Source organism: Anomaloglossus baeobatrachus, chromosome 4 (assembly GCF_048569485.1).
Source record: "Anomaloglossus baeobatrachus isolate aAnoBae1 chromosome 4, aAnoBae1.hap1, whole genome shotgun sequence".
Classification (NCBI taxonomy): Eukaryota; Metazoa; Chordata; class Amphibia; order Anura; family Aromobatidae; genus Anomaloglossus; species Anomaloglossus baeobatrachus.
In genome coordinates this window covers 379,764,945-379,790,027 of record NC_134356.1, presented here as the reverse complement: position 1 = coordinate 379,790,027, position 25,083 = coordinate 379,764,945, and the positions used below count along the sequence as shown (strand labels likewise).

Below are 25,083 nucleotides of genomic sequence, written 5' to 3'. Positions count from 1 at the left end.
CCATGTTCATCCTATGAAGACAAGATAGCGCAATGGTTGCGCTCTCTCACTGCACAGTGAGGTCCTTTGTGCACGGTACAGTTTTTGATGCATTTTGGTGCAGTTACCCAAATCTGCATGTCTATCTTTATTCCAGTAAAGTCTAAGAGAAATCAGAAATGCTGTGCACACGTTACTTCTTTTTTCCTTGCAGTTTTTGCTGCAGAAAAAAGAATTGTTAGTCTGTTGTTCCTGCCTTTTTTAGCCCTTCCAGCCATTGAATTCACTAAAAAAAGCACAGAGAATTCACCAAAAATGCATGTGTTTTTTGGTGCACTTTTGGTGCATTTTTCAGCCACAAGGTGCATTCTATGGTGCAAAACATTTCTGCAGCATGCGCATATACCCTAAGACTGCTAGAAAAACAGCAACTATCTACTGAGGACATGCCACCTTTCATAAAAGGCATACAGCATTATATCCATTGACAACCAGTTAAGCAAACACCTCTGACAAGCAGATTTTTAAACGGTGATGTCTGGAGAGTTGAGCATTTTTGGAAATTGATTGCACTTGGCAGTCTGGTAGCTGTAAAGCCTGAAAATTTTAAAGGAACCTTTAAGGTAGACTTTAAGGTTACTGGTGTCATGGTAGCTGTTAACCCGGTAACTTTAAGGGAGTTCCTATCTGTTGACACCATTGGAGGCTGTGAACTCTTGCCAGAGTTCACAGCCTCCAGGTCTTACCAGAGTTCACAGCCTCCAGGTTTCCAAACAGCTGGGAATTCCTGTAACCTTATAGTCTACCTGAAAAACCCTTTTAAGGTTTCTAGGCCTCACAGCTATCAGACTGTTGGACTGTGCTGCTGCCATGTCACGCAGTCTAACATTCTAGTTCTGAGTTCCTCTGAGGCCCCAGCTGGTTGCTAACACAGAGGATACCGTGAGAACCACCAGAAGTGACCTCAGTCATCTTCAGTACCGGACTGTCAGCCTGCGCTGCCATCGTGACACGCAGCCAGACAGTCTGACACTGAGTTTAACTCAGGTCACTTCAAGCATCTCCTACACTGCTCTCAGTGTGTCTCAGAGACCCCAGTGAGCGCTCATGTGTTCTAATTCCACAGTTCACCATAAACTTCGGATGTAGCTGAACCAGGAGTGTCGTGGGACCTCATGTGGATTACGTCGGACCTGCGGGGGTGTTTTGGGGATTAATACATTTATTAAAAAGGGTTTTTTTCTTCCTTATGTAAAATAAAGGATTTTTATATTTTTGTGTTTGTTTTCCTTTTTATTACAGGGTTGGTAATGGGGGGCCTCATAGGCACATCTCCATTACCAACCCAGGGCTTGAATGGAAAGTGCTTTTTGACAAATCACAGCTGACATCAGCCTCATATATTACCCAGTTTGCCACTGCACCAGGGCAATTGAGATGAGCTGGGTAAAGCACCACAATTGGTGCATTTCATTGATGTGCTAATTGTGGGGTAGCTGCAAGTTGCTATTTTTAATAGCCATGGACCTTACCAGCCTGAGAATACCAGTCTCAGGCTGTCTTCCTTATCTGTGCTGGTTATAAAAAATGGGCAGGAGCCCACATTTTTTTATTATTATTTATTTAAATAATTTAAACAAATTGTAGTGGAGGAGCCTCTATTTTTGATAATCAGCCAAGAAAAAGCACACAGCTGGGGCTGTAGCCTACAGCTGTCTACTTTACCTGTGCTGGTTATCACAAGTAGGGGAGGTAAGGCATGCCACAGTGGCATAATACTCTGACAACATTGGTCTCAGAAGCGACCTCTATTTTAGAGATGCATCCAGGCATCTTTTCCATGCTGTTCCAATTCAATATCCCCACTTTTTGATCCATTTCAGCAGTTTTACAGCCCCGCCAGACATCCTGGGAGCATTTGCCAGAAAATTATTCAAGTTTCCTATTAAATAGTGTTAGATTCGTTATTCGTGACAAATATATGAATTGTACAAAATATTTTAAATGAATAATCCGAACCCGAATATTTTAGTATTCACCCATCACTAATACCTGGTAAAGAAAGACTTTTGCTGGCCATCAACAAGGAGTTTATCAATATTAATCACTTTCTAAATTGTGCTAGTTGTAATCTTGTGTATCTTTTGTAATTTTTATTTATTATAGAGCAGAAACAACACTAAGAAACTAACGAATAAACATAGGTACAGTTAAAACTAGACATTTACATACAATATCCAAACACATCTGCATGTTTTTCTCACTATCTCACATGAAATCAGAATAAATCTTTGCCATTTTAGGTAAATTAGTAACCAAAATTATTTATATTTTCTAAATGCTAGAATAATGAAGAGAGCATGTTTTAAGGTATTTTTATTACTTTCTGCAAAGTCAGAAATTTATATACATTTCATTAGTATTTGGTACCATTGCCCTTAAACTGTACGACTTGAGTGAACATTTTGAATATCCTTCCACAAGCTTCTCAGAATAGTTGGTAGGAATTTGGGCCTATTCCTCCTGACAGACCTGGTGTAACTGAGTCATTTTTGTAGGTCGCCTTGTTCACATCTGCCCTTTCAGCTTTGCCCATAAATTTTCAATAGGATTGAGATCAGGGCATTCTAATGGCTACTACAAGACATTTATTTTCTTATCCTTAAGCCACTTTGTAATCAGTTTGGCAGTGTGCTTTGGGTCATTGTCCATTTGAAAGACCCTTTCTGCCCAAGCAGTTCCTGGTTGATGTCTTGAGATATTGCTTCAGTATTGCGATATAATCTTCTTTCCTCATGCTGCATCTATTTTGAAAAGTGCAACCAGTCCCTTCTGCAGCAAAACAACTCCACAACATGATGTTGCCACCCCCGTTTTTTACAATTGGGATGGTGTTGGGATGGTGTTCTTAGGCTTCAAAGCTTCTCCCATTTTCCTCCAAACGTTATGATGGTCATTATGGCCAAACAGTTCAATTTTAGCTTTGTCAGACTACAGGACATGTCTCCAAAAATTAAGGTTTTTGTTCTTGTGTGCATTTGCAAACATTAATCTGGCTTTTTAATGTTTCTTTTGGAGTAATGGCTTCTTCCTGGCAAAGTGGTCTTTCAGCCCATGTTGATATTATCCACAGAAAAACGAGTATTGTGACACAATCTTACTAGCTTTGACCAGCATCTTCACAAGGTCTTTTGGGTTTATATTAACATGCCTGACCAAAAGCACATTCACCTCTGGTACACAGAATCCATCTCCTTTCTGAGCAGTATAATGACTGGATATTCCCATCTTGTTTGTTCTTGCATATGATTGTTTGTACAGATGAATGAGGCACATTGGAAATTGCAATCAATGATGAAACAGACTTGTGCAAATCCACAATTCTGTTTCTGAGATCTTGGGTGATTTCTTTTGGCTTTCCCATGATGCTACACACCGAAGCAGTGTATTTCAGGTGTGTATTAAAATACATCCATAGGTGTGTCTCTAATTAACTCAGTTGTTGCCAATAAACCTATCAAAAGACATGACATCATCAAATGGGCTGTCCCATATTGTTTAAAGGCATAGTACTCTTAAGGGGGCTTTACACGCTATGATATCGCTAGCAATTGCTAGCGATATAGAGCATGAAAGCACCCGCCCCCATTGCACATGCGATATCGTGTGATCGCTGCCGTAGCAAACATTATCGCTACGGAAGCATCACAAGCACTTACCTGGTCGGCGGCATCGATATGTGTGCCAAAAAATCCCTTTCTCAAGGGGGAGGTGCGTTCGGCATCACAGCGACGTCACCGTGACGTCACTAATCGGCTGGCCAATCAAAGCGGAGGGGCGGAGATGAGCGGGACATAACATCCCGCCCACCTCCTTCCTTCTGCATTGCCGGTGGAGGCAGGTAAGGCGACGTTCGTCGCTCCTGCGATGCCACACACAGCGATGTGAGCTGCCGCAGCAGCGACGAACAACATCGATAATGAACCATTACCGATTTTTGGTTTTAGGACGACCTCTCCATGGTGAACGATTTTCACCACTTTTGAGGTTGCTTAAGGTCGCTGGTAAGTGTCACACTCTGCCATATTATTAATCACGCCGGATGTGCGTCACTAACAACGTGACCCCGACGATAATTCATTAACGATATCATAGCGTGTAAAACCCCCTTTAGTGTCTGTAAACTTCTGACTTTGCAGAAAGTAATTAAAATGCTTTAAAACATTCTCTCTCTCATTATTCTGGCATTTGCCAAATATAAATAATTTTGGTAATCCTAAATGACCTAAACCGTGAAAGGTTTATTCTAATTTTAAATCAGATAGTGAGAAAAACATGCATATGTGTCTTCTTAGACAGTGTATGCAAATTTCTGGTTTCAACTGTAAATATTAAAATAGCATTCTGAATTATAGAGTTTTAAAACATTTTTTAATGAAAGACAATAGTTTGAGACTATTTTGAAACATCTTGCAAGATGTCCCTAATCGATATTGTAGGTGCCCTTGGCCAAAATGTTTCTGGATATTCAAAATTTGTACGTTAACTTTTGAACTTTTAACTAAATGTGTTAAAAATACGCAAATTTGGTCTGAAAGATCCTTTTTATTGCTGTTTAATTGTTTTATTTTATTTATTATTACTTTATTTACTTAATTTGTCAGACTATTGCTAATATCAGTTGATTAGACTGAATGCATGCGTTTTTTTGGTTTCTTTTGCTGCAAATAGGATTACCTCATTTAAGCTTCCATAATTTGTATGTTGTTTTCTTGACATAGTGAATGTGTTGGCTCAAATATTATTACCTGATTTTTTGAATTTTGGATTGTCACTTGTATGCATAGTAAAGAGGTTTTTCTCTCTCAGAAAACCCCTTTCCACAGAAAATTTGTTTTAAAAAAATCAAAATGTTCTTTAATCACCCAGCTCACTGAGAAGGGGGCCGCACCATATTTGTACTGAGTACAAGAGACTACAAAAGAAAACAAAAAAGTGAGCCGAAGTATGAGTTGGCGTGCACGCAGCTTGTAAGCTCATGTTCACACTGGCCATAAGACATAAAAAAACAAAACTGAAAATAATACAAACATATACCCTGCTGTAACTAATTAAAACCATAATGCATATAAATACGTAGGATACTTAGTAAACACTTTTTTTTATCAAATGCGTAAAGCCATCCCACTACAATAAGGTGTACCCAATAGGGACAGATGGCTTTACACTTTTTTGATCAAAAATAGTGTTAACTAAGTACCCCTTAGCAAATTAAGGGGTCTTGCCATACTCTTGCTGCAAATTAGTGTTATATAGGGACTCTAGCGCTTGTTACTATTGTTTTAGATATATAAATCTTATATTTTTTTCACTTTTGGTTTATTATTGAGAAGGCAGTAGCATCCTCTATATTTACGGTGCCCATACACAATGCTACTTTTTGAGTTTCAATTTGTTTTCAAGTTGATGTGAGTCAGATTCAAGGCCCGGTTACATGCAGTGACGTGTGACGCCAACGAGCGTCCGTTAACGATGAAAAATACTCACCAAATCGTCCATCGTTGACACGTCGTTCATTTTCAAAAAATCGTTGATTGTTGAGGATGCAGGTTGTTCATCATTCCCGAGGCAGCACACATCACTATCTGTGACACCTCAGGAATGACGAACTACAGCTTACCTGCGGCTGTCGGCAATGAGGAAGGAAGGAGGTGGGTGAGATGTTACGGCCGCTTATCTCCGCCCCTCCTCTTCTCTTGGGCGGCTGCTTAGTGACGCCGCTGTGACGCCGCACGAACCTCCCCCTTAGAAAGGAGTCGGTTCACTGGCCACAGCGACGTCGCTAGGCAGGTAAGTCTGTGACGGCTCCCAACGATATTGTGCGCCACGGGCAACGATTTGCCCGTGACGCACAAACGACAGGGGTGGGTACACTCGCTAGCGATATCGTTGCGTGTAAAGCCCCCTTCAGTCTAGATCTGCATGTGGAGTGGGAGCCCTGAAGATGATTGATTTTATCACATATTCAGCATTGTTGTGCTGTGCCTCATATTCCAAAATTGAATTTGGTGAACACAAACATTTAGATTATTTTTTTTATATTAATATCAGTTTGATGGTTTAAACTATAGAGGGCATCTTTTGATTTAACTAAAAAAGGAAAAGCAGAAAATAAACTGTCCATAACTTAATGAGGGAAGTAAGAATAGAATTCGTTATATATTCACTGCATATATTATCGATTTCTCTTTCTACCCAAGAGTGACTCCACACTGACTATCGATGTCTAGTTTATTGTAAGTGTCTAGCTTATATAAGGACTTTGCAAGTTAAGTGAGCTAGTGAACATATTAATGTCCATTACTACATTATTTAATATGTGTGGAAGACTGAGGTCTCTAAGAAGCTGGTCAGTCAATATGAATTAAGCGGGCTTTACACGCAATGACATCGCTAACGAGATGTCGTTGGAGTCACGGAATTCGTGATGCACATCCGGCCTCGTTAGCGACGACGTGTGTGAAACGCACGAACGACCATTAAACGATCAAAATTACTAACTAATCGTTGATTGTTGACCGGTCATTCTAATCCCGCTTATCGTTGCTGTTGCAGGACGCAGGTTGTTCGTCATTCCTGCAGCAGCACACATCGCTATGTGTGACACCGCAATAACGAGGAATTACATCATACCTGCGGCTGCCGGCAATGAGGAAGGAAGGAGGTGGGCGGGATGTTCCAGCCGCTCACCTCCGCCCCTCCGCTTCTATTGGGCGGCCGCTTAGTGACGCCGCTGTGACGTCGCACAAACCGCCCCCTTAGAAAGGAGGGTTCGCCGGCCACAGCGACGTCGCTAGGCAGGTAAGTACGTGCAACGGATGTTAGCGATGTTGTGCGCTATGGGCAGCAATTTGCCCATGAAGCACAACCGACGGGGGCGGGTACGATCGTCAGCAAAATCACTAGCAATGTCGCTATGTGTAAAGCCCGCTTTAGTCTTTGAATGACTATGCATAAGAAAATGATATTCTTATTATGGTCATGCAAAAACACTTGAGACTTGATGTATATGAGATATTTCCTACTCATTACTCACATTTAAAACATTGCTGTTTTATTTTTAAAATGGCTATTTTGGTAATGAACCATAATCTGGGGTTAATTTAATCAACAGATAGCACTAATACCAATAATCTACAGTGCTGTTGCTGGATTTTTTCCCTTTTCTCTACAGTAAATTTGAAAATGACACAGTATATGTACCTGAAAATACACTCATTGGATCCATCTTAGAAGTATTTGAAGCAACTGATAGAGATGCAGGAAATAGGATCACATATTCCTTTCCAGTCCCAACAAACTTGTTTAGAATAAACCAAGGTATTTTCATGCTTTTTCTAAATGGACTCCAATTAAAATTAAAAACTTTTAAAATGCTCAAATTGTATTGTGCTTTGACAAAAATTGGTAAATCTAATATGTGCACTTATGGAAAATAAATTTATTAGTAGAAACATAAGTGCAAATATATTTTAAAAGTTACTTATTGATATACAAACTTTTTAACCACAAATTGGATTGTTTTTGCCTTCTACCTTATAACACAATTGATTGTAATGTGAATTCCTATTACAGCTTCTGGTGCATTAACTTTGCTGCAACCAATGGATTACGACCACCCAGACAACCACACAGCATATTCCTTAGTTGTCATTGCTACTGATGGTGTTCATAATGAAATGTATGCCTTCCATATTGTCATATTAAATGTGGATGAACCACCAGAGTGTGACCCTGCCTTTTCTACTGGGACAGGTAAGAAAAAATCTTATTATTTCAGTTTCATTAATAAACTAAAAGAAAATCTAAGAATTAATATCTTATTTAAAGAGGAAACCCTACCTATATAACACTTTTTTAAAATATCAGATATTGCAAAAAGGAGCCTATACCACCTAAACCATTTACTGCAGCATTGTATTATACAGTACATCACCCTTTCACATTTGTAGTCCTTGAAAGTGAAAGCTGCTCTTTAAATGGACTGCTATTTCTTATTGTTTTGGGGTTTTTTTTTTGTTTATTGCTGTAACTGCCAACCTCCATTACACTAAAAGGGTACTTTACATGCTACGACATCGCTAACGATTTATCGTCTGCGTCACGGTGTTTGTGATGCACACCCAGCGTCGTTAGCGACATCGCAGCATGTGACATTTACGAGCGACCTTCAACGATTGCAAAAGTGGTAAAATCATTAGTTTTGGAGAGGTCGTTCAAACACCAAATATCATTGTATGTGCAGTAACGATGTTGTTCCTCATTCCTGCGGCAGCACACAACTGCCGGCAATGAGGAAGGAAGGATGTGGGCGGGATGTTACATCCTTCTCATCTCTGCCCCTCCACTTCTATTGGGCGGCCGCTTAGTGACATCGCTATGACGCCAAATGAACCGCCCCCTTAGAAAAGAGGCAGTTCGCCGGTCACAGCAACGTCGCTAGACATGTAAGTATGTGTGACTGTTCCTAGCGATGTTGTGCGCCACGGTCAGCGATGTGCCCGTGACGCACAACCGTCGGGGGCGGGTCCGCTCGCTGGCAATCTTGCTAGTGAGATCGTAGCATGTAAAGTACCCTTAAGTCAAAGGAGACCACTTTTAGAACCTACAGTATTTGACTATGTATATCACATGAATACTGTATTTTGCCTGAAAAAGATACCAATTTGCTATCAAAAAGTGTTGCATAAATATTAGACCAATAATGGAACCTTGATTATGTCTTCTTCAACATGCGAGAAAAAGAGGCACTCACAGATCAGTGGAATATTTTCAACTTCTTTAGTCTTCAGGCATGTGGGGGAGGGACATGGATGGGATAGAAAAATATTCCACTGATCGGTGAGTGCCTCCTTTACTCGCCTGTTTGAAGTTATTCCCTGGAACTTTGCAGAGCACCAGTTGTGGATCCATACTAAATTAATTGTGATCACCGGGACAGGTGTTAAACAAGAGCCAGTCTCCATTATAGCAGTAGAGCTGCTGATAGCCTCTCAAATATAGCGTGGAATTGTGCCCAGCTATTAATTCTTACATTAAGGATATTTTTATTGACTATGTCTTCTATTCTTTGAACGGTCACTATCGGCAGAACCCATGCCCTCCATTTTTTTCTATATTTTTATGTATCCTGTGAGGTTTGTCCACCATCGGTGAGGAAAAGAGCAGCAGCTAACAAATCATAATTCTTCAGGCCTTAAACAGGGTAGTGCCCGCTACATCACCAGAAAGTGAGCACCTTCAACATTAATCTACCTATATCTCCCTTGTTCCCTTGTGTATTGGGCTTATGATACTACAATTTGCTGTGCATCTTTATTTTATCTTTTGCAGCAACTATAATAAAGGCTTGGACCCCATCAACAAAACTTATTACCAGGCAACAGGAAAGTTAATAAAATGTGTGTGTCCAACTATCCAAACTGCCACCATGTAAATGTAATAGAGGTGACCACTGCTCCATGACCACCACTCAAAAAGACAGAAAATAGAAGAAAAATTGCAAACAGCCACCCAGCCCATCTGTAATACATTTTCTTCAATCTTAGGGACAGTTAATAATAATAAGCGAGTGTATTCATTACTATTCCCTATTCGCAGAATAGTACAGTACTTGGGCTATTCGTTATATAGCGAGTAATGATGTATTTATCTTGCTATATTTGGATGTCCCGCCCAGCCATTTTGGCATCTGATTTGCAGCCAATAAACAGGCTGGGCTTCTTAACCAATCACAGTAATGCTGTAGCCATCTTGGTTGTGGCGTTACTGTGATTGGCTGGCTGCTCAACATCATAGGGTCTATAAAAGACCTGCCACCGCCATTTTGCGCACACTGCATTCGAAGCATGCTTTGTATTAGTGTCGGGATACAGCGTTCAGCTGCTAGGGAGAGTGTTGGCCTCTTAATAACACAAAAGCCCTTTTCAGGGTTGCCTGCAGCGTAGGTCAGTGTAGGTTTCAGAGGGAAAGATTTACAAGCAGGGAAAGTGTTTTAAAGCAGTGTGTGTCACTACTTCAATAGTACCGTGCAGAAACCAGTGCTGATAGCACTGAACAAAGTCACAGCAGGGAGAGAATAGATTGTGGACTAAGAGGGAATCGGGAACGGTTTTCACAATATTTAGGGGTTCACAGCCTGCCTTGTGGCATCCAGATCACCCACATTCATACGTTGCTAGTGAGTTTTGCAAATAATTACAAAGCAGGACTCTACCAATCAGTGCTGCCTGATACAGTAAAAAAACACCACCATTCCTGTTTCCACAATAGTTAGGGTTCACAGCCTGACTTGTGCCATCGGTCCACATCAGCCACATTTATACGTTGCTAGTGGCTTTTGCAAATACAAAGCAGGACTCTAGCAGTCAGTCCTGCCTGATACACTAAATGGACCATTCCTGTTTCCATAATAGTTAGGGTTTCACAGCCTGACTTGTGCCGTCTGTCCACAGCAAGCCACATTCATATGTTGTTAGTGGGTTTTGCAAATAATTACAAAGCAGGACTCTAGCATTTACAGCTGCTTGATACACTAAATACATCGTTCCTGTTTCCACAATAGTTGGGGTTACATAGCCTGACTTGTGCCGTCTGTCCACAGCTAGACACAGTCATACGTTCCTAATACAAAGCAGAACTCAACCATTTTGTGCTATCTAGTACAAAGGGCTCACTTGTACTTTCTCCACAATATTTTTGGGCTTAAATTATTCTTGGCTTGGGCTATCAACATCTGCAAATATGTCAGAAAAACCCAAAATGACAAAAAGGCAGTTAGTTAGGGAAGTAGAAATGGGCATGGTGTTGTCAGTGGTACGTGACAAGGCACTGAATCTGTGTCAGGTCAGAAAAAGCTTGATGAACCCACTATGTTCCTTGCTAAATTTCCTGGTCTGGAACGTAAACGTATGTGGAAGCCAGAAGAGCGAGAGCAGATTCTGTCTTGGATGGCAGACAAGGCCTCTTAACATTTGCCAAGCAGCAACCAATCTTCTACGAACACACAGTCTACTGTGGATACACAAGAAGGCTGGCCTACCCAATCCTAAACCTGGTCCTTCTTCCTCCCCCCATCATCAGTCACAGGAGACATATGACCCCAATCTTGGCCACTCTGAGGATCTGTTTTGTATGTACCCATTGGTTGGCTCTGGCATCTCGCCGTGCAGCATGGAAGAAGGACGTGAGGAGGGGGCATGCGTTGATGTGCAGGTATTTGAGGACCTATGGCCAGAAGAAAGCCATTTTGAGGAACCTGACTAACTCCTGAGGAGGAGGCTGATGATGATGAGACACAGTTGCCATCAGGTTAGCCTACAATCTCAACTGGGGAAGAGGATGAGATGGAAGACGAGGTGATGATGAGTCCACTGATCTGACCTGAACCGGTGGCATGCATATCCAGCACAGCGAGACAGCGGAAGATGCATATGTAGCACCAACACAGGCACTAAGGGGTAGTGATTTGCTCAGAGTGAGAACTGGGTCAACTGTTCCCAAGAGCACCCCCACTCTGGCCCAAGTCAGGGCAAGGGGGCATTCAGTCTGGAATTTTTTTCGGAAAGTCCTTCAGAGAAAAACATTGTAATCTGTAGCATCTGCCATACCAAGTTGAGCAGAGGCCAAGGCAAAGGCAACCTGAGCACCTCCAGTATGCAGAACCACATGGCAGCCAAGCACCCCAGCAGGTAGGCAGAACACCAGGGTACCAAATTAGTGTCTGTGGGTCAAACCTCTGCCATGTTGCTTGTGCTATGTCCTTCACAATTTGCTGTCCAGGAAGCAGGTGTTCATACATCGTGCCCACAAGGTGCAATTACACAGACACAGCAAACATCAACCACATCCACTTCCTTGTCCCAGGGAAGCGTCCAGTTGTCCCTGTCTGAGATCTTACAAAGGAAGCATAAATACCCAGCCATGCACCCACAGGCACAACACCTAAACTTGCACATTGCCAAATTGCTAGCCATGGAGATGTTGCCATTTAGGCTTGTGGAAATACAGTGTTTCAATGACTCCCTGGCTGTGGCTGCTGTTATGATCATGTCACCATGGATGATCACAAAAATCCTATAAGCACAAAAATCACAAGAGTAGTTGGAACCTGAGCTGACCGCAATCCCCTATCTGTCATACCACACTAGACGTAGCCGTGGAGCGTTCCTAAACACACCTAGATGCCACATCACAGCCGTAGAAACTTACTAGACCTCGCAAATAGAAATGAGGAAACCAATCTTGCTTCAGAGTAGTCCCCAAAGGAATAAAGTCCTCAACATATAAAGGCAATGGTGATGTAAGAAAACACAATACACAGATAGGAAATATAGATTAGCAAAGGCAAGGTCCGACTTCCTAGATAGAACAGGACAAGACAGATAACTGATTGCGGTCAGTGCAAAAACCCTGCGGAAAAATACCAATCTCCTGATAAGAAAAATACTGAGACCACACGGCCTCTTCTCCACTATATTAGGTACTGTTGTAAATAATGGGAGAAACAAAATACCAAAAATAACACAAGAAATGCAAAAGTGCAAATAATCAAATAGAACAGGGAGAATCTCCCTTTTCTTGCAGTGGGACCTGCACAGGGGGAACCCCCATGCTCATCAAAACAGAAAGACAATTACTCTACTGCAAGAATGTAGACTTTAAGCAAAACAAAAAGAAAAACAAACACCCTTAGGTGTGGATCAGGCAATAAAGCAAATAACTTGCAACTTATCTGGAATGGGACAGGCACAGGATAAATGGAAGGCAACTCCAAGCCAATTCAGAGACAGAGGAACAACATCAATAACCGGCCCCCGCCAGCAGACACTGGTCTTCTATATAACCCAAGCTGATCTGCAATTGGGCCTCCCAAACTCCCAATTAACTCCCACACCTGTTGAGGCACAGTCAGCTTCACCCCCAGTCCTGACCACCAGAGGGAGCTCCAAACCATCACTTCCTCGGATGACATTAACAACAGGCTGCCCCACGATACAGTGTTCCCAGCCACAACTATTTTGCCCGTTGTGCCGTCCCTGCATTAAACAAGCATGTGTTAAACAATCTCAACTGTGCTCTGACCAACACCGTAACCGGGAAGGTCCACCTAAAAACAGACACATGGACAAGTTGTTTTGGACAGGGATGATACATATCTGTCACAGCACACTGGGCGATCCTGGTGGAGGCTGGGACAAACTCGCAAACTGTAACATCACACATCCTACCCACGTCAAGTATAGCGGGCCCAACTTCTATCAGCGTTTCGCTTCATATATGCCACTTCCTGTCTCCCTACTCCTCCTCCTCCTGATCCTCATCCTCTGCTGAATTACCCTTATCATCACTGCCAAGCTGAGGGCTTTGCAGAAGCGCTTCGGTAAAGCGGCAACACGCTCTGCGGAAGCTGATCTGTTCAGGTCACAAACCACACACTGCAGCTGAGCTGTGGCAAGGTGTAAAAGAACAAAAAAAGTATTCAGCCTACCGTTGTAGGCTTTGAATATCAAAAAATCTCTGATGCACGGAAGATTACCAGGTTGGAGGCCCAGGGGAACAGACTTCCAAGTATGTAGCAAAGCATCCAGCACCATAATAGGAATCCAAGCAGGAAGATGAATAAAAAAGTTATTTCGTTTATTCAGATCATAATGTTAAAATTACATACAAAATGAAAAAAACGTGACCATACCTGACATGTATCGGACCCTAGAACATGATCCTTATTCATACGTAACATGGACAAGAGTGAATGCTGATTTTATAAGAGGAGACATGAACATGGCTCAGTGAATCAATGTCCAAGTGAAAACATCTGATGTAGACAAGACGAACAGACAGCAAAAACTACATAATGTTGACAGAAAGTGCATAATATAGGAAAGATTTTCATGTCACAGTGGGATGAGATGCTTCTTATAAAAAGACTATGGAGATATAAGGGAGGAACTAGAGAGAGAAAGAGGCAGAGACAGACATGCTGTTGCAAATTCCACTTATAGGTGGTGTCACACACAGCGACGGCGACAACGACGTCGCTGCTAAGTCACCGTTTTCTGTGACGTAGCAGCGACCATCACTGTGTGTGACATCCAGCAACGACCTGGCCCCTGCTGTGAGGTCGCCAATCATTGCTGAATGTCCTGCTTCATTATTTGGATGTTGCTCTCCCGCTGTGAAGCACACATCACTGTGTGTGACAGCGAGAGAGCGACGAACTGAAGCGAGCAGGGAGCCGGCTTCTGCCAGCCTGCGGTAAGCTGTAACCAAGGTAAACATCGGGTAACCAAGCAAAGTGCTTTGCTGGTTACCCGATATTTACCTTAGTTACTAGCGACCGCCGCTCTCACGCTGCAAGTGCCGGCTCCCTGCTCCCTGCATGTGTAGCCGGAGCACACATCGGGTATATAAGCGAAGCAGTTTGCTTATTAACCCGATGTGTAATCTGGCTAGGAGTGCAGGGGGCCAGCTCTAAGCGGTGTGCGCTGGTAACCAAGGTAAATATCGGGTAACCAGAGAAGGGCTTTCCTTGGTTACCCAATATTACCCTTAGTTACCAAGCGCAGCATCACTTCCACGCGTCGCTGATGTCTGGGGGCTGGTCACTGGTCGCTGGTGAGATCTGTCTGTCTGACAGCTCACCAGCAACCATGTAACGAAGCAGCAGAGATCTTGATAAAGTCAGGTCGTCGTCGTGATCGCTGCTGCGTCGCTACATGTGACTAGAGATGAGCGAACCAGTCCCGGTTCGGCTCGAGGTCGGTTCGCCGAACGGAGGTCCCGTTCGAGTTCGGCTCGTCGAACGTTCGACGAACCGAACTCGAACTGCATAGGAAACAATGGCAGGCAATCACAAACACATAAAAACACCTAGAAAACACCCTCAAAGGTGTCCAAAAGGTGACAAACAACTCACAACACAACACAAACACATGGGAAAGTGACAAGGACATATACTCATGCGAAAACAAAACAGCTGGACAAGGAAAAAGAGGAGGACACACAGATATAGGCATGGCACGCCCTTCTAAAATCATGTAAAACACCGCAAGGTGACTCCAAGCGGAGTCTCCCTTTTTTTCCAAAAATTGGGCCCCACACACACCCACCCATTCAGTGGCAGCAGTTGTGCCCCAGTTGTACACTTCACAGCTAGATTTGCATCAAGCACATTCAAAAATACGCCATTCTTATCCGTCCCCAGGATGACACCGGGGTAGGTAGCAAAGTCTTTCCTGACCCCAGCTCTGTTCATCTTGGATCATTTTTAAAAAACCACAGCAAGCAAGGGTTACTCCAAGCGGAGTCTCCCTTTTTTTCCAAAAATTGTGCCCCACACACACCCACCCATTCAGTGGCAGCACTTGTGTCCTAGTTGTACACTTCACAGCTAGATTTGCATCAAGCACATTCAAAAATACGCCATTCTTATCCGTCCCCAGGATGACACCGGGGTAGGTAGCAAAGTCTTTCCTGACCCCAGCTCTGTTCATCTTGGATCATTTTTAAAAAACACAGCAAGCAAGGGTTACTCCAAGCAAAGTCTCCCTTTTTTTCCAAAAATTGTGCCCCACACACACCCACCCATTCAGTGGCAGCACTTGTGCCCTAGTTGTACACTTCACAGCTAGATTTGCATCAAGCACATTCAAAAATACGCCATTCTTATCCGTCCCCAGGATGACACCGGGGTAGGTAGCAAAGTCTTTCCTGACCCCAGCTCTGTTCATCTTGGATCATTTTTAAAAAACACAGCAAGCAAGGGTTACTCCAAGCGGAGTCTCCCTTTTTTCCAAAAATTGTGCCCCACACACACCCACCCATTCAGTGGCAGCACTTGTGCCCTAGTTGTACACTTCACAGTTAGATTTGCATCAAGCACATTCAAAAATACGCCATTCTTATCCGTCCCCAGGATGACACCGGGGTAGGTAGCAAAGTCTTTGCTGAACCATGACTTGTTCATCTTCGCTCCTTTTAAAAACAATGTAAGCAAGGGTTACTCCAAGCGGAGTCACCCTTTTTTCCAAAAATTGGGCCCCACACACACCCACCCCTTCAGTGGCAGCAGTTGTGCCCCAGTTGTACACTTCACAGCTAGATTTGCATCAAGCACATTCAAAAATACGCCATAATTAACCGTCCCCAGGATGACACCAGGGTAGGTAGCAAAGTCTTTCCTGATCCCAGCTCTGTTCATCTTGGCTTCGTTTAAAAACAATGTAAGCAAGGGTTACTCCAAGCGGAGTCTCCCTTTTTTCCAAAAATTGGGCCCCACACACACCCACCCCTTCAGTGGCAGCAGTTGTGCCCCAGTTGTACACTTCACAGCTAGATTTGCATCAAGCACATTCAAAAATACGCCATTCTTAACCGTCCCCAGGATGACACCGGGGTAGGTAGCAAAGTCTTTGCTGAACCATGACTTGTTCATCTTCGCTCCTTTTAAAAAAAATGTAAGCAAGGGTTACTCCAAGCGGAGTCTCCCTTTTTTCCAAAAATTGGGCCCCACACACACCCACCCATTCAGTGGCAGCAGTTGTGCCCTAGTTGTACACTTCACAGCTAGATTTGCATCAAGCACATTCAAAAATACGCCATTCTTATCCGTCCCCAGGATGACACCGGGGTAGGTAGCAAAGTCTTTGCTGAACCATGACTTGTTCATCTTCGCTCCTTTTAAAAACAATGTAAGCAAGGGTTACTCCAAGCGGAGTCTCCCTTTTTTCCAAAAATTGGGCCCCACACACACCCACCCCTTCAGTGGCAGCAGTTGTGCCCCAGTTGTACACTTCACAGCTAGATTTGCATCAAGCACATTCAAAAATACGCCATTCTTAACCGTCCCCAGGATGACAACGGGGTCGGTAGCAAAGTCTTTGCTGAACCATGACTTGTTCATCTTCGCTCCTTTTAAAAACAATGTAAGCAAGGGTTACTCCAAGCGGAGTCTCCCTTTTTTCCAAAAATTGGGCCCCACACACACCCACCCCTTCAGTGGCAGCAGTTGTGCCCCAGTTGTACACTTCACAGCTAGATTTGCATCAAGCACATTCCAAATCCACAAGCATTTACTCTCCCCAGGATGACACAGGGGTAGTAAATTCCTTCTGGATCCATGACTTGTTCATTTTGATGAACGTCAGTCTGTCCACATTGTCACTGGACAGACGCGTGCGCTTATCTGTCAGCACACACCCAGCAGCACTTAAGACACGTTCAGAGACAACGCTGGCAGCTGGACACGACAAAATCTCCAAGGCGTAACTGGATAGCTCTGGCCATTTTTCTAGATTTGAAGCCCAAAATGAGCAAGGCTCCATTTGCAAAGTCATGGCATCGATGTTCATTTGTAGATACTCCTGTATCATCCTCTCCAGCCGTTGACTATGTGTCAGACTTGTTGTCTCTGGTGGCCTTGCAAAGGAGGGTCTAAAAAAATTATGAAAAGATTCCATAAAATTGCTGTTACCAGCACCAGATACGGTCCTACTGGTACGGGTAGACTGTTGAAGATGACTAGACCGTCCCATGTTTGTCAAGTTACAACTGGGAGATTCACTCCCTGCACCTGCACGGTTGTTTGGTGGAAAAGTCGATCTAAGATCGAGTAACAGCTTCTGCTGATACTCCTGCATACGTGCGTCCCTTTCTATGGCTGGAATTATGTCACAAAATTTGGACTTGTACCGGGGATCTAATAGTGTGGCAAGCCAGTAGTCATCATCACTTCTAATTTTGACAATACGAGGGTCATGTTGGAGGTAGTGCAACAAGAAGGCACTCATGTGTCTTGCGCAGCCATGCGGACCAAGTCCACGCTGTGTTTGTGGCATAGAGGTGCTAACCGTTCTTTCTTCCTCTGACATCTCCCCCCAACCTCTTTCAACTGAAATTTGACCAAGGTCTCCCTCATCTGCTGAGTCTTCCATGTCCATGGACAGTTCGTCCTCCATTTCTTCATGTTCTCCTGCACCTTCCTCAACATCTCACCTGCTATCATGCGCCCTTGTTGATCCCTGTCCCCCATGGTCCCATGCCTGGCGCCTTGGTGATGATGAACGTCTGGACCTTGGTGATGTTGTTGTGTCTTGCGCATATGAATCCTCCTGTAGTTCATCCCCTTCCTGTTGTCCCACCCCCTGACTCCGAATAGTGTTTAGCGTGTGCTCCAGCATGTAAATGACTGGACTCGTCATGCTGATAATGGCATTGTCAGCGCTAAACATATTCGTCGCCATGTCGAAACTGTGCAGAAGGGTGCATAGGTCCTTGATCTGAGACCACTCCATCAGGGTGATCTGCCCCACCTCTGCATCTCGTTGGCCCAGGCTATACGTCATGACGTATTGCACCAGGGCTCGGCGGTGCTGCCACAGTCGCTGTAACATGTGGAGAGTTGAATTCCAGCGTGTTGCCACATCGCATTTCAGGCGATGAACCGGCAGGCCAAAAGACTTCTGGAGCGATGCAAGTCGCTCAGCTGCGGTGCTTGAACGGCGGAAGTGAGCAGACAGTTTTCGTGCCCTGTTCAGAAGGCCATCTAGGCCGGGATAGTGTGTTAAAAATTGCTGGACGACAAGGTTCAACACGTGAGCCATACAAGGTACGTGTGTCACCTTGCCCAGGCGAAGGGCCGCACCCAGGTTTGCAGCATTGTCGCACACGGCCTTACCAGGCTGCAGGTTGAGTGGAGACAACCATTTATTAAAGTCGGACCGCAGAGCTGACCACAACTCCTCAGCTGTGTGACTCTTATTCCCAAGACATGTCAAGCTAAAGACCGCCTGATGCCTTCTGCGCAGTGAGAACGCTGGTGGCATGACCAGGCAGGCTTGGGGCGGAGGTGGAGGACCCAGATGAGGTGGAGGATGCAGAAGCAGTGGCGAAACTTGGACAGACAGAGGATTGACACACAAGTAGTGGGGACGGCAAGACTTGTGCAGCAGACCCTTTACCATCTATCACCATAGTTACCCAGTGCCCAGTCAGCGACATGTAACGTCCCTGTCCATGCTTACTGGTCCAAGTATCGGTGGTGAAATGCACCCGTTCACACACAGAGTTTCTCAAGGAAGCGGTGATGTTGTGTGCGACATGCTGGTGTAGCGCGGGCACACCTTTCTTAGAGAAGTAGTGGCGACTAGGCATCTGGTACTGGGGCACAGCAACATACATAAGGTCTCTAAAATCCTGTGTGTCCACTAGGCGGAAAGGCAGCATTTCGGTAGCCAACAGCTTAGAGAGGGATAGAGTCAACCTCTTAGCTTTGTCATGGGTCGCAGGAAGTCGCCTTTTATTTGACCACATCTGAGGGACAGAGATCTGGCTGCTGTGTGTAGACGGTGTTGAGTAGGGTGTCCCTGGAAAAATGCAGGTTTGTGAGGAAAGTGTAGGCGGAGACATGATGTTGCCTTCATCCAACGTTGGTGCTATCGATGTCTGAGAGAGCTGTACACACTCACTTGTTTCCCCTTCCAAACCAACTGACGACCTACCAAGCAAACTGCCTGTTGCGGTTACAGTGGTGGAAGTTGTGGGTGGAAAAAAAGGTGTGACAGCTGTCCCCACAGTCCTAGAAGATGACGAGAGCGCGGATGCACTGGAAGGGGCAGGCGGTGGATGGTTCGCTCCACTAGGCCGCATTGCAGCACGGTGAGCTTCCCACCAGGCCATATGATATTTATTCATGTGACGATTCATGGAAGAAGTTGTCAAACTGCTGAGGTTTTGACCTCTACTAAGAGAACCATGACAAATTTTACAGATCACATAATTTGGGCGATCTTTTTCTATGTCAAAAAAGGACCAGGCTAGGCAAGGCTCAGAGGCCATGCGACCTGTTGATTCACCCCGAATAATGCTCAGAGGCAGAGTGGTGGCTGAGGATGCAGTTGTAGACGTGCTACCAGTACTCCGACTGTGTCCAGGAAGGCGCAAGGTAACTTCGTCATCAGTTGCATCCTCCTCCACCACCTCTGTTGACCTCCTCGAGTGCCTGACTGTGGGTTGACAGTAGGTGGGATCTAGAACTTCATCATCAATTGTTGTGTTTGCACTCCCCTCCCCCTCAGACCGAGCCTCTTCTTGCCCTGACCGAATATTTAAGTTGTCATCCCAATCGGGTATCTGTGTCTCATCTTCATCAGTATGTTCCTCATTGTCTATAACCACAGGTGTTACAGTTTGTGACAAAGGGTCAACGTTATGCTCAGAAACTTGGTCCTCACGGCCTGAATCAGAGTCACAAAGGTTCTGGGCATCACTGCAGATCATTTCCTGTTCTGTACTCACTGTAGCTTGGGAGCAGACCTCTGATTCCCAGGCTATAGTGTGACTGAACAGCTCTGCAGACTCAGCCATCTCAGTTCCACCATACTGTGCAGGGCTGATGGAGACTTCAGAGCTGGGAGAAAGCAAGTTTGATTGGGATGACAACTCAGAGGACTGGTGTTTTTTGGATGCAGTACTTGAAGTGGCTGAGAGTGCACTTGTTGGACCACTTGAGATCCATTCAAGCATTTTCCTTTTTTGGCCATCATCTACCTTTGTTCCTGTTGTTCGTGTCCGTAAAAAAGGGAGCACATCGGATTGTCCACGGTAAGTAGTAGACATCTTAATTTTGCTGGTAGATGGTCTATCTTCAGCAGATGATAATGGAGCTTTGCCACCTTCCCCACGGACAAACCCTTTTTTTCCTTTTCCACCACGCCTCTTCCCCTTTCCACCAGCATCTGTCATTTTGCTACTCATGTTGATTGCGACAAGATTGTGCACTGAAAATGTGGTAGTAAAAATTGAGAGGTGGTGTAGATTGCAGCGGTGGTCTAGCTTTATTAACAGCAGAATAATAAAGAATAAATATCCCTGACAATGCAAATACGGCCCTTAAACTGGCTGCATCAATTGCTAGTATAATGGCTTAGTTATAATGAGTTGGAGTGTGCAATGCAGGCAGAGGTGCTGCAAATGTCTTTGCACTAGTGGGACTATAGGAAAGTCCAATAGCCACGTTTAAGATGCCACTAGGTACACTGAGTGTTTGCTAATATAATGGCTTAGTTATAATGAGTTGGAGTGTGCAGTGCAGGCAGAGGTGCTGCAAATGTCTTTGCACTAGTGTGACTAGACAAAAGTCCAATAGCCACGTTTAGGATGCCACTAGGTACACTGAGTGTTTGCTAGTATAATGGCTTAGTTATAATGAGTTGGAGTGTGCAATGCAGGTTGAGGTGCTGCAAATGTCTTTGCACTAGTGGGACTATAGCAAAGTCCAATAGCCACGTTTAGGATGCCACTAGGTACACTGAGTGTTTGCTAGTATAATGGCTTAGTTATAATGAGTTGGAGTGTGCAATGCAGGCAGAGGTGCTGCAAATGTCTTTGCACTAGTGTGACTAGACAAAAGTCCAAAAGCCACGTTTAGGATGCCACTAAGTACACTGAGTGTTTGCTAGTATAATGGCTTAGTTATAATGAGTTGGAGTGTGCAATGCAGGCAGAGGTGCTGCAAATATCTTTGCACTAGTGGGACTATAGCAAAGTCCAATAGCCACGTTTAGGATGCCACTAGGTACACTGAGTGTTTGCTAGTATAATGGCTTAGTTATAATGAGTTGGAGTGTGCAATGCAGGCAGAGGTGCTGCAAATGTCTTTGCACTAGTGTGACTAGACAAAAGTCCAATAGCCACGTTTAGGATGCCACTAGGTACACTGAGTGTTTGCTAGTATAATGGCTTAGTTATAATGAGTTGGAGTGTGCAATGCAGGTAGAGGTGCTGCAAATATCTTTGCACTAGTGGGACTATAGCAAAGTCCAATAGCCACGTTTAGGATGCCACCAGGTACACTGAGTGTTTGCTAGTATAATGGTTTAGTTATAATGAGTTGGAGTGTGCAATGCAGGTAGAGGTGCTGCAAATGTCTTTGCACTAGTGGGACTATAGCAAAGTCCAATAGCCACGTTTAGGATGCCACTAGGTACACTGAGTGTTTGCTAGTATAATGGCTTAGTTATAATGAGTTGGAGTGTGCAATGCAGGCAGAGGTGCTGCAAATGTCTTTGCACTAGTGTGACTAGACAAAAGTCCAATAGCCACGTTTAGGATGCCACTAAGTACACTGAGTGTTTGCTAGTATAATGGCTTAGTTATAATGAGTTGGAGTGTGCAATGCAGGCAGAGGTGCTGCAAATGTCTTTGCACTAGTGTGACTAGACAAAAGTCCAATAGCCACGTTTAGGATGCCACTAGGTACACTGAGTGTTTGCTAGTATAATGGCTTAGTTATAATGAGTTGGAGTGTGCAATGCAGGTAGAGGTGCTGCAAATGTCTTTGCACTAGTGGGACTATAGCAAAGTCCAATAGCCACGTTTAGGATGCCACTAGGTACACTGAGTGTTTGCTAGTATAATGGCTTAGTTATAATGAGTTGGAGTGTGCAATGCAGGCAGAGGTGCTGCAAATGTCTTTGCACTAGTGTGACTAGACAAAAGTCCAATAGCCACGTTTAGGATGCCACTAGGTACACTAAGTGTTCGCTAGTATAATGGCTTAGTTATAATGAGTTGGAGTGTGCAATGCAGGTTGAGGTGCTGCAAATGTCTTTGCACTAGTGGGACTATAGCAAAGTCCAATAGCCACGTTTAGGATGCCACTAGGTACACTGAGTGTTTGCTAGTATAATGGCTTAGTTATAATGAGTTGGAGTGTGCAATGCAGGCAGAGGTGCTGCAAATGTCTTTGCACTAGTGTGACTAGACAAACGTCCAATAGCCACGTTTAGGATGCCACTAGGTACACTGAGTGTTTGCTAGTATAATGGCTTAGTTATAATGAGTTGGAGTGTGCAATGCAGGCAGATGTGCTCTGCAAATGTCTTTGCACTAGTGGGACTATAGCAAAGTCCAATAGCCACGTTTAGGATGCCACTAGGTACACTGAGTGTTTGCTAGTATAATGGCTTAGTTATAATGAGTTTGAGTGTGCAATGCAGGCAGAGGTGCTGCAAATGTCTTTGCACTAGTGGGACTATAGCAAAGTCCAATAGCCACGTTTAGGATGCCACTAGGTACACTGAGTGTTTGCTAGTATAATGGCTTAGTTATAATGAGTTGGAGTGTGCAATGCAGGCAGAGGTGCTGCAAATGTCTTTGCACTAGTGGGACTAGACAAAAGTCCAATAGCCACGTTTAGGATGCCACTAGGTACACTGAGTGTTTGCTAGTATAATGGCTTAGTTATAATGAGTTGAAGTGTGCAATGCAGGCAGAGGTGCTGCAAATGTCTTTGCACTAGTGGGACTATAGCAAAGTCCAATAGCCACGTTTAGGATGCCACTAGGTACACTGAGTGTTTGCTAGTATAATGGCTTAGATATAATGAGTTGGAGTGTGCAATGCAGGTAGAGGTGCTGCAAATATCTTTGCACTAGTGGGACTAGACAAAAGTCCAATAGTCACGTTTAGGATGCCACTAGGTACACTGAGTGTTTGCTAGTATAATGGCTAAGTTAAAAAGAGTTTGAGTGTGCAATGCAGGCAGACGTGCTGCAAATGTCTTTGCACTAGTGTGACTAGACAAAAGTCCAATAGCCACGTTTAGGATGCCACTAGGTACACTGAGTGTTTGCTAGTATAATGGCTTAGTTATAATGAGTTGGAGTGTGCAATGCAGGTAGAGGTGCTGCAAATATCTTTGCACTAGTGGGACTATAGCAAAGTCCAATAGCCACGTTTAGGATGCCACCAGGTACACTGAGTGTTTGCTAGTATAATGGTTTAGTTATAATGAGTTGGAGTGTGCAATGCAGGTAGAGGTGCTGCAAATGTCTTTGCACTAGTGGGACTATAGCAAAGTCCAATAGCCACGTTTAGGATGCCACTAGGTACACTGAGTGTTTGCTAGTATAATGGCTTAGTTATAATGAGTTGGAGTGTGCAATGCAGGCAGAGGTGCTGCAAATGTCTTTGCACTAGTGTGACTAGACAAAAGTCCAATAGCCACGTTTAGGATGCCACTAGGTACACTGAGTGTTTGCTAGTATAATGGCTTAGTTATAATGAGTTGGAGTGTGCAATGCAGGCAGAGGTGCTGCAAATGTCTTTGCACTAGTGTGACTAGACAAAAGTCCAATAGCCACGTTTAGGATGCCACTAGGTACACTGAGTGTTTGCTAGTATAATGGCTTAGTTATAATGAGTTGGAGTGTGCAATGCAGGTAGAGGTGCTGCAAATGTCTTTGCACTAGTGGGACTATAGCAAAGTCCAATAGCCACGTTTAGGATGCCACTAGGTACACTGAGTGTTTGCTAGTATAATGGCTTAGTTATAATGAGTTGGAGTGTGCAATGCAGGCAGAGGTGCTGCAAATGTCTTTGCACTAGTGTGACTAGACAAAAGTCCAATAGCCACGTTTAGGATGCCACTAGGTACACTGAGTGTTTGCTAGTATAATGGCTTAGTTATAATGAGTTGGAGTGTGCAATGCAGGCAGAGGTGCTGCAAATGTCTTTGCACTAGTGTGACTAGACAAAAGTCCAATAGCCACGTTTAGGATGCCACTAGGCACACTGAGTGTTTGCTAGTATAATGGCTTAGTTATAATGAGTTGGAGTGTGCAATGCAGGCAGAGGTGCTGCAAATGTTTTTGCACTAGTGTGACTAGACGAAAGTCCAATAGCCACGTTTAGGATGCCACTAGGTACACTGAGTGTTTGCTAGTATAATGGCTTAGTTATAATGAGTTGGAGTGTGCAATGCAGGCAGAGGTGCTGCAAATGTCTTTGCACTAGTGGGACTATAGCAAAGTCCAATAGCCACGTTTAGGATGCCACTAGGTACACTGAGTGTTTGCTAGTATAATGGCTTAGATATAATGAGTTGGAGTGTGCAATGCAGGTAGAGGTGCTGCAAATGTCTTTGCACTAGTGGGACTAGACAAAAGTCCAATAGTCACGTTTAGGATGCCACTAGGTACACTGAGTGTTTGCTAGTATAATGGCTAAGTTAAAAAGAGTTTGAGTGTGCAATGCAGGCAGACG

At 44.1% G+C, this 25,083-nt stretch overlaps 1 protein-coding gene across 1 annotated transcript in view; it reads left to right on the top strand.

Annotated features, from left to right (window-relative positions):
- LOC142302424 (cadherin-related family member 3-like) overlaps window positions 1-25,083 on the top strand; it is a 338,150-nt gene that overhangs the window by 91,874 nt on the left and 221,193 nt on the right. Inside the window, 2 exon segments of the mRNA XM_075343486.1 lie at window positions 7,214-7,359; window positions 7,615-7,794. Of these exon segments, the coding sequence (XP_075199601.1) occupies window positions 7,214-7,359; window positions 7,615-7,794 (326 nt within the window).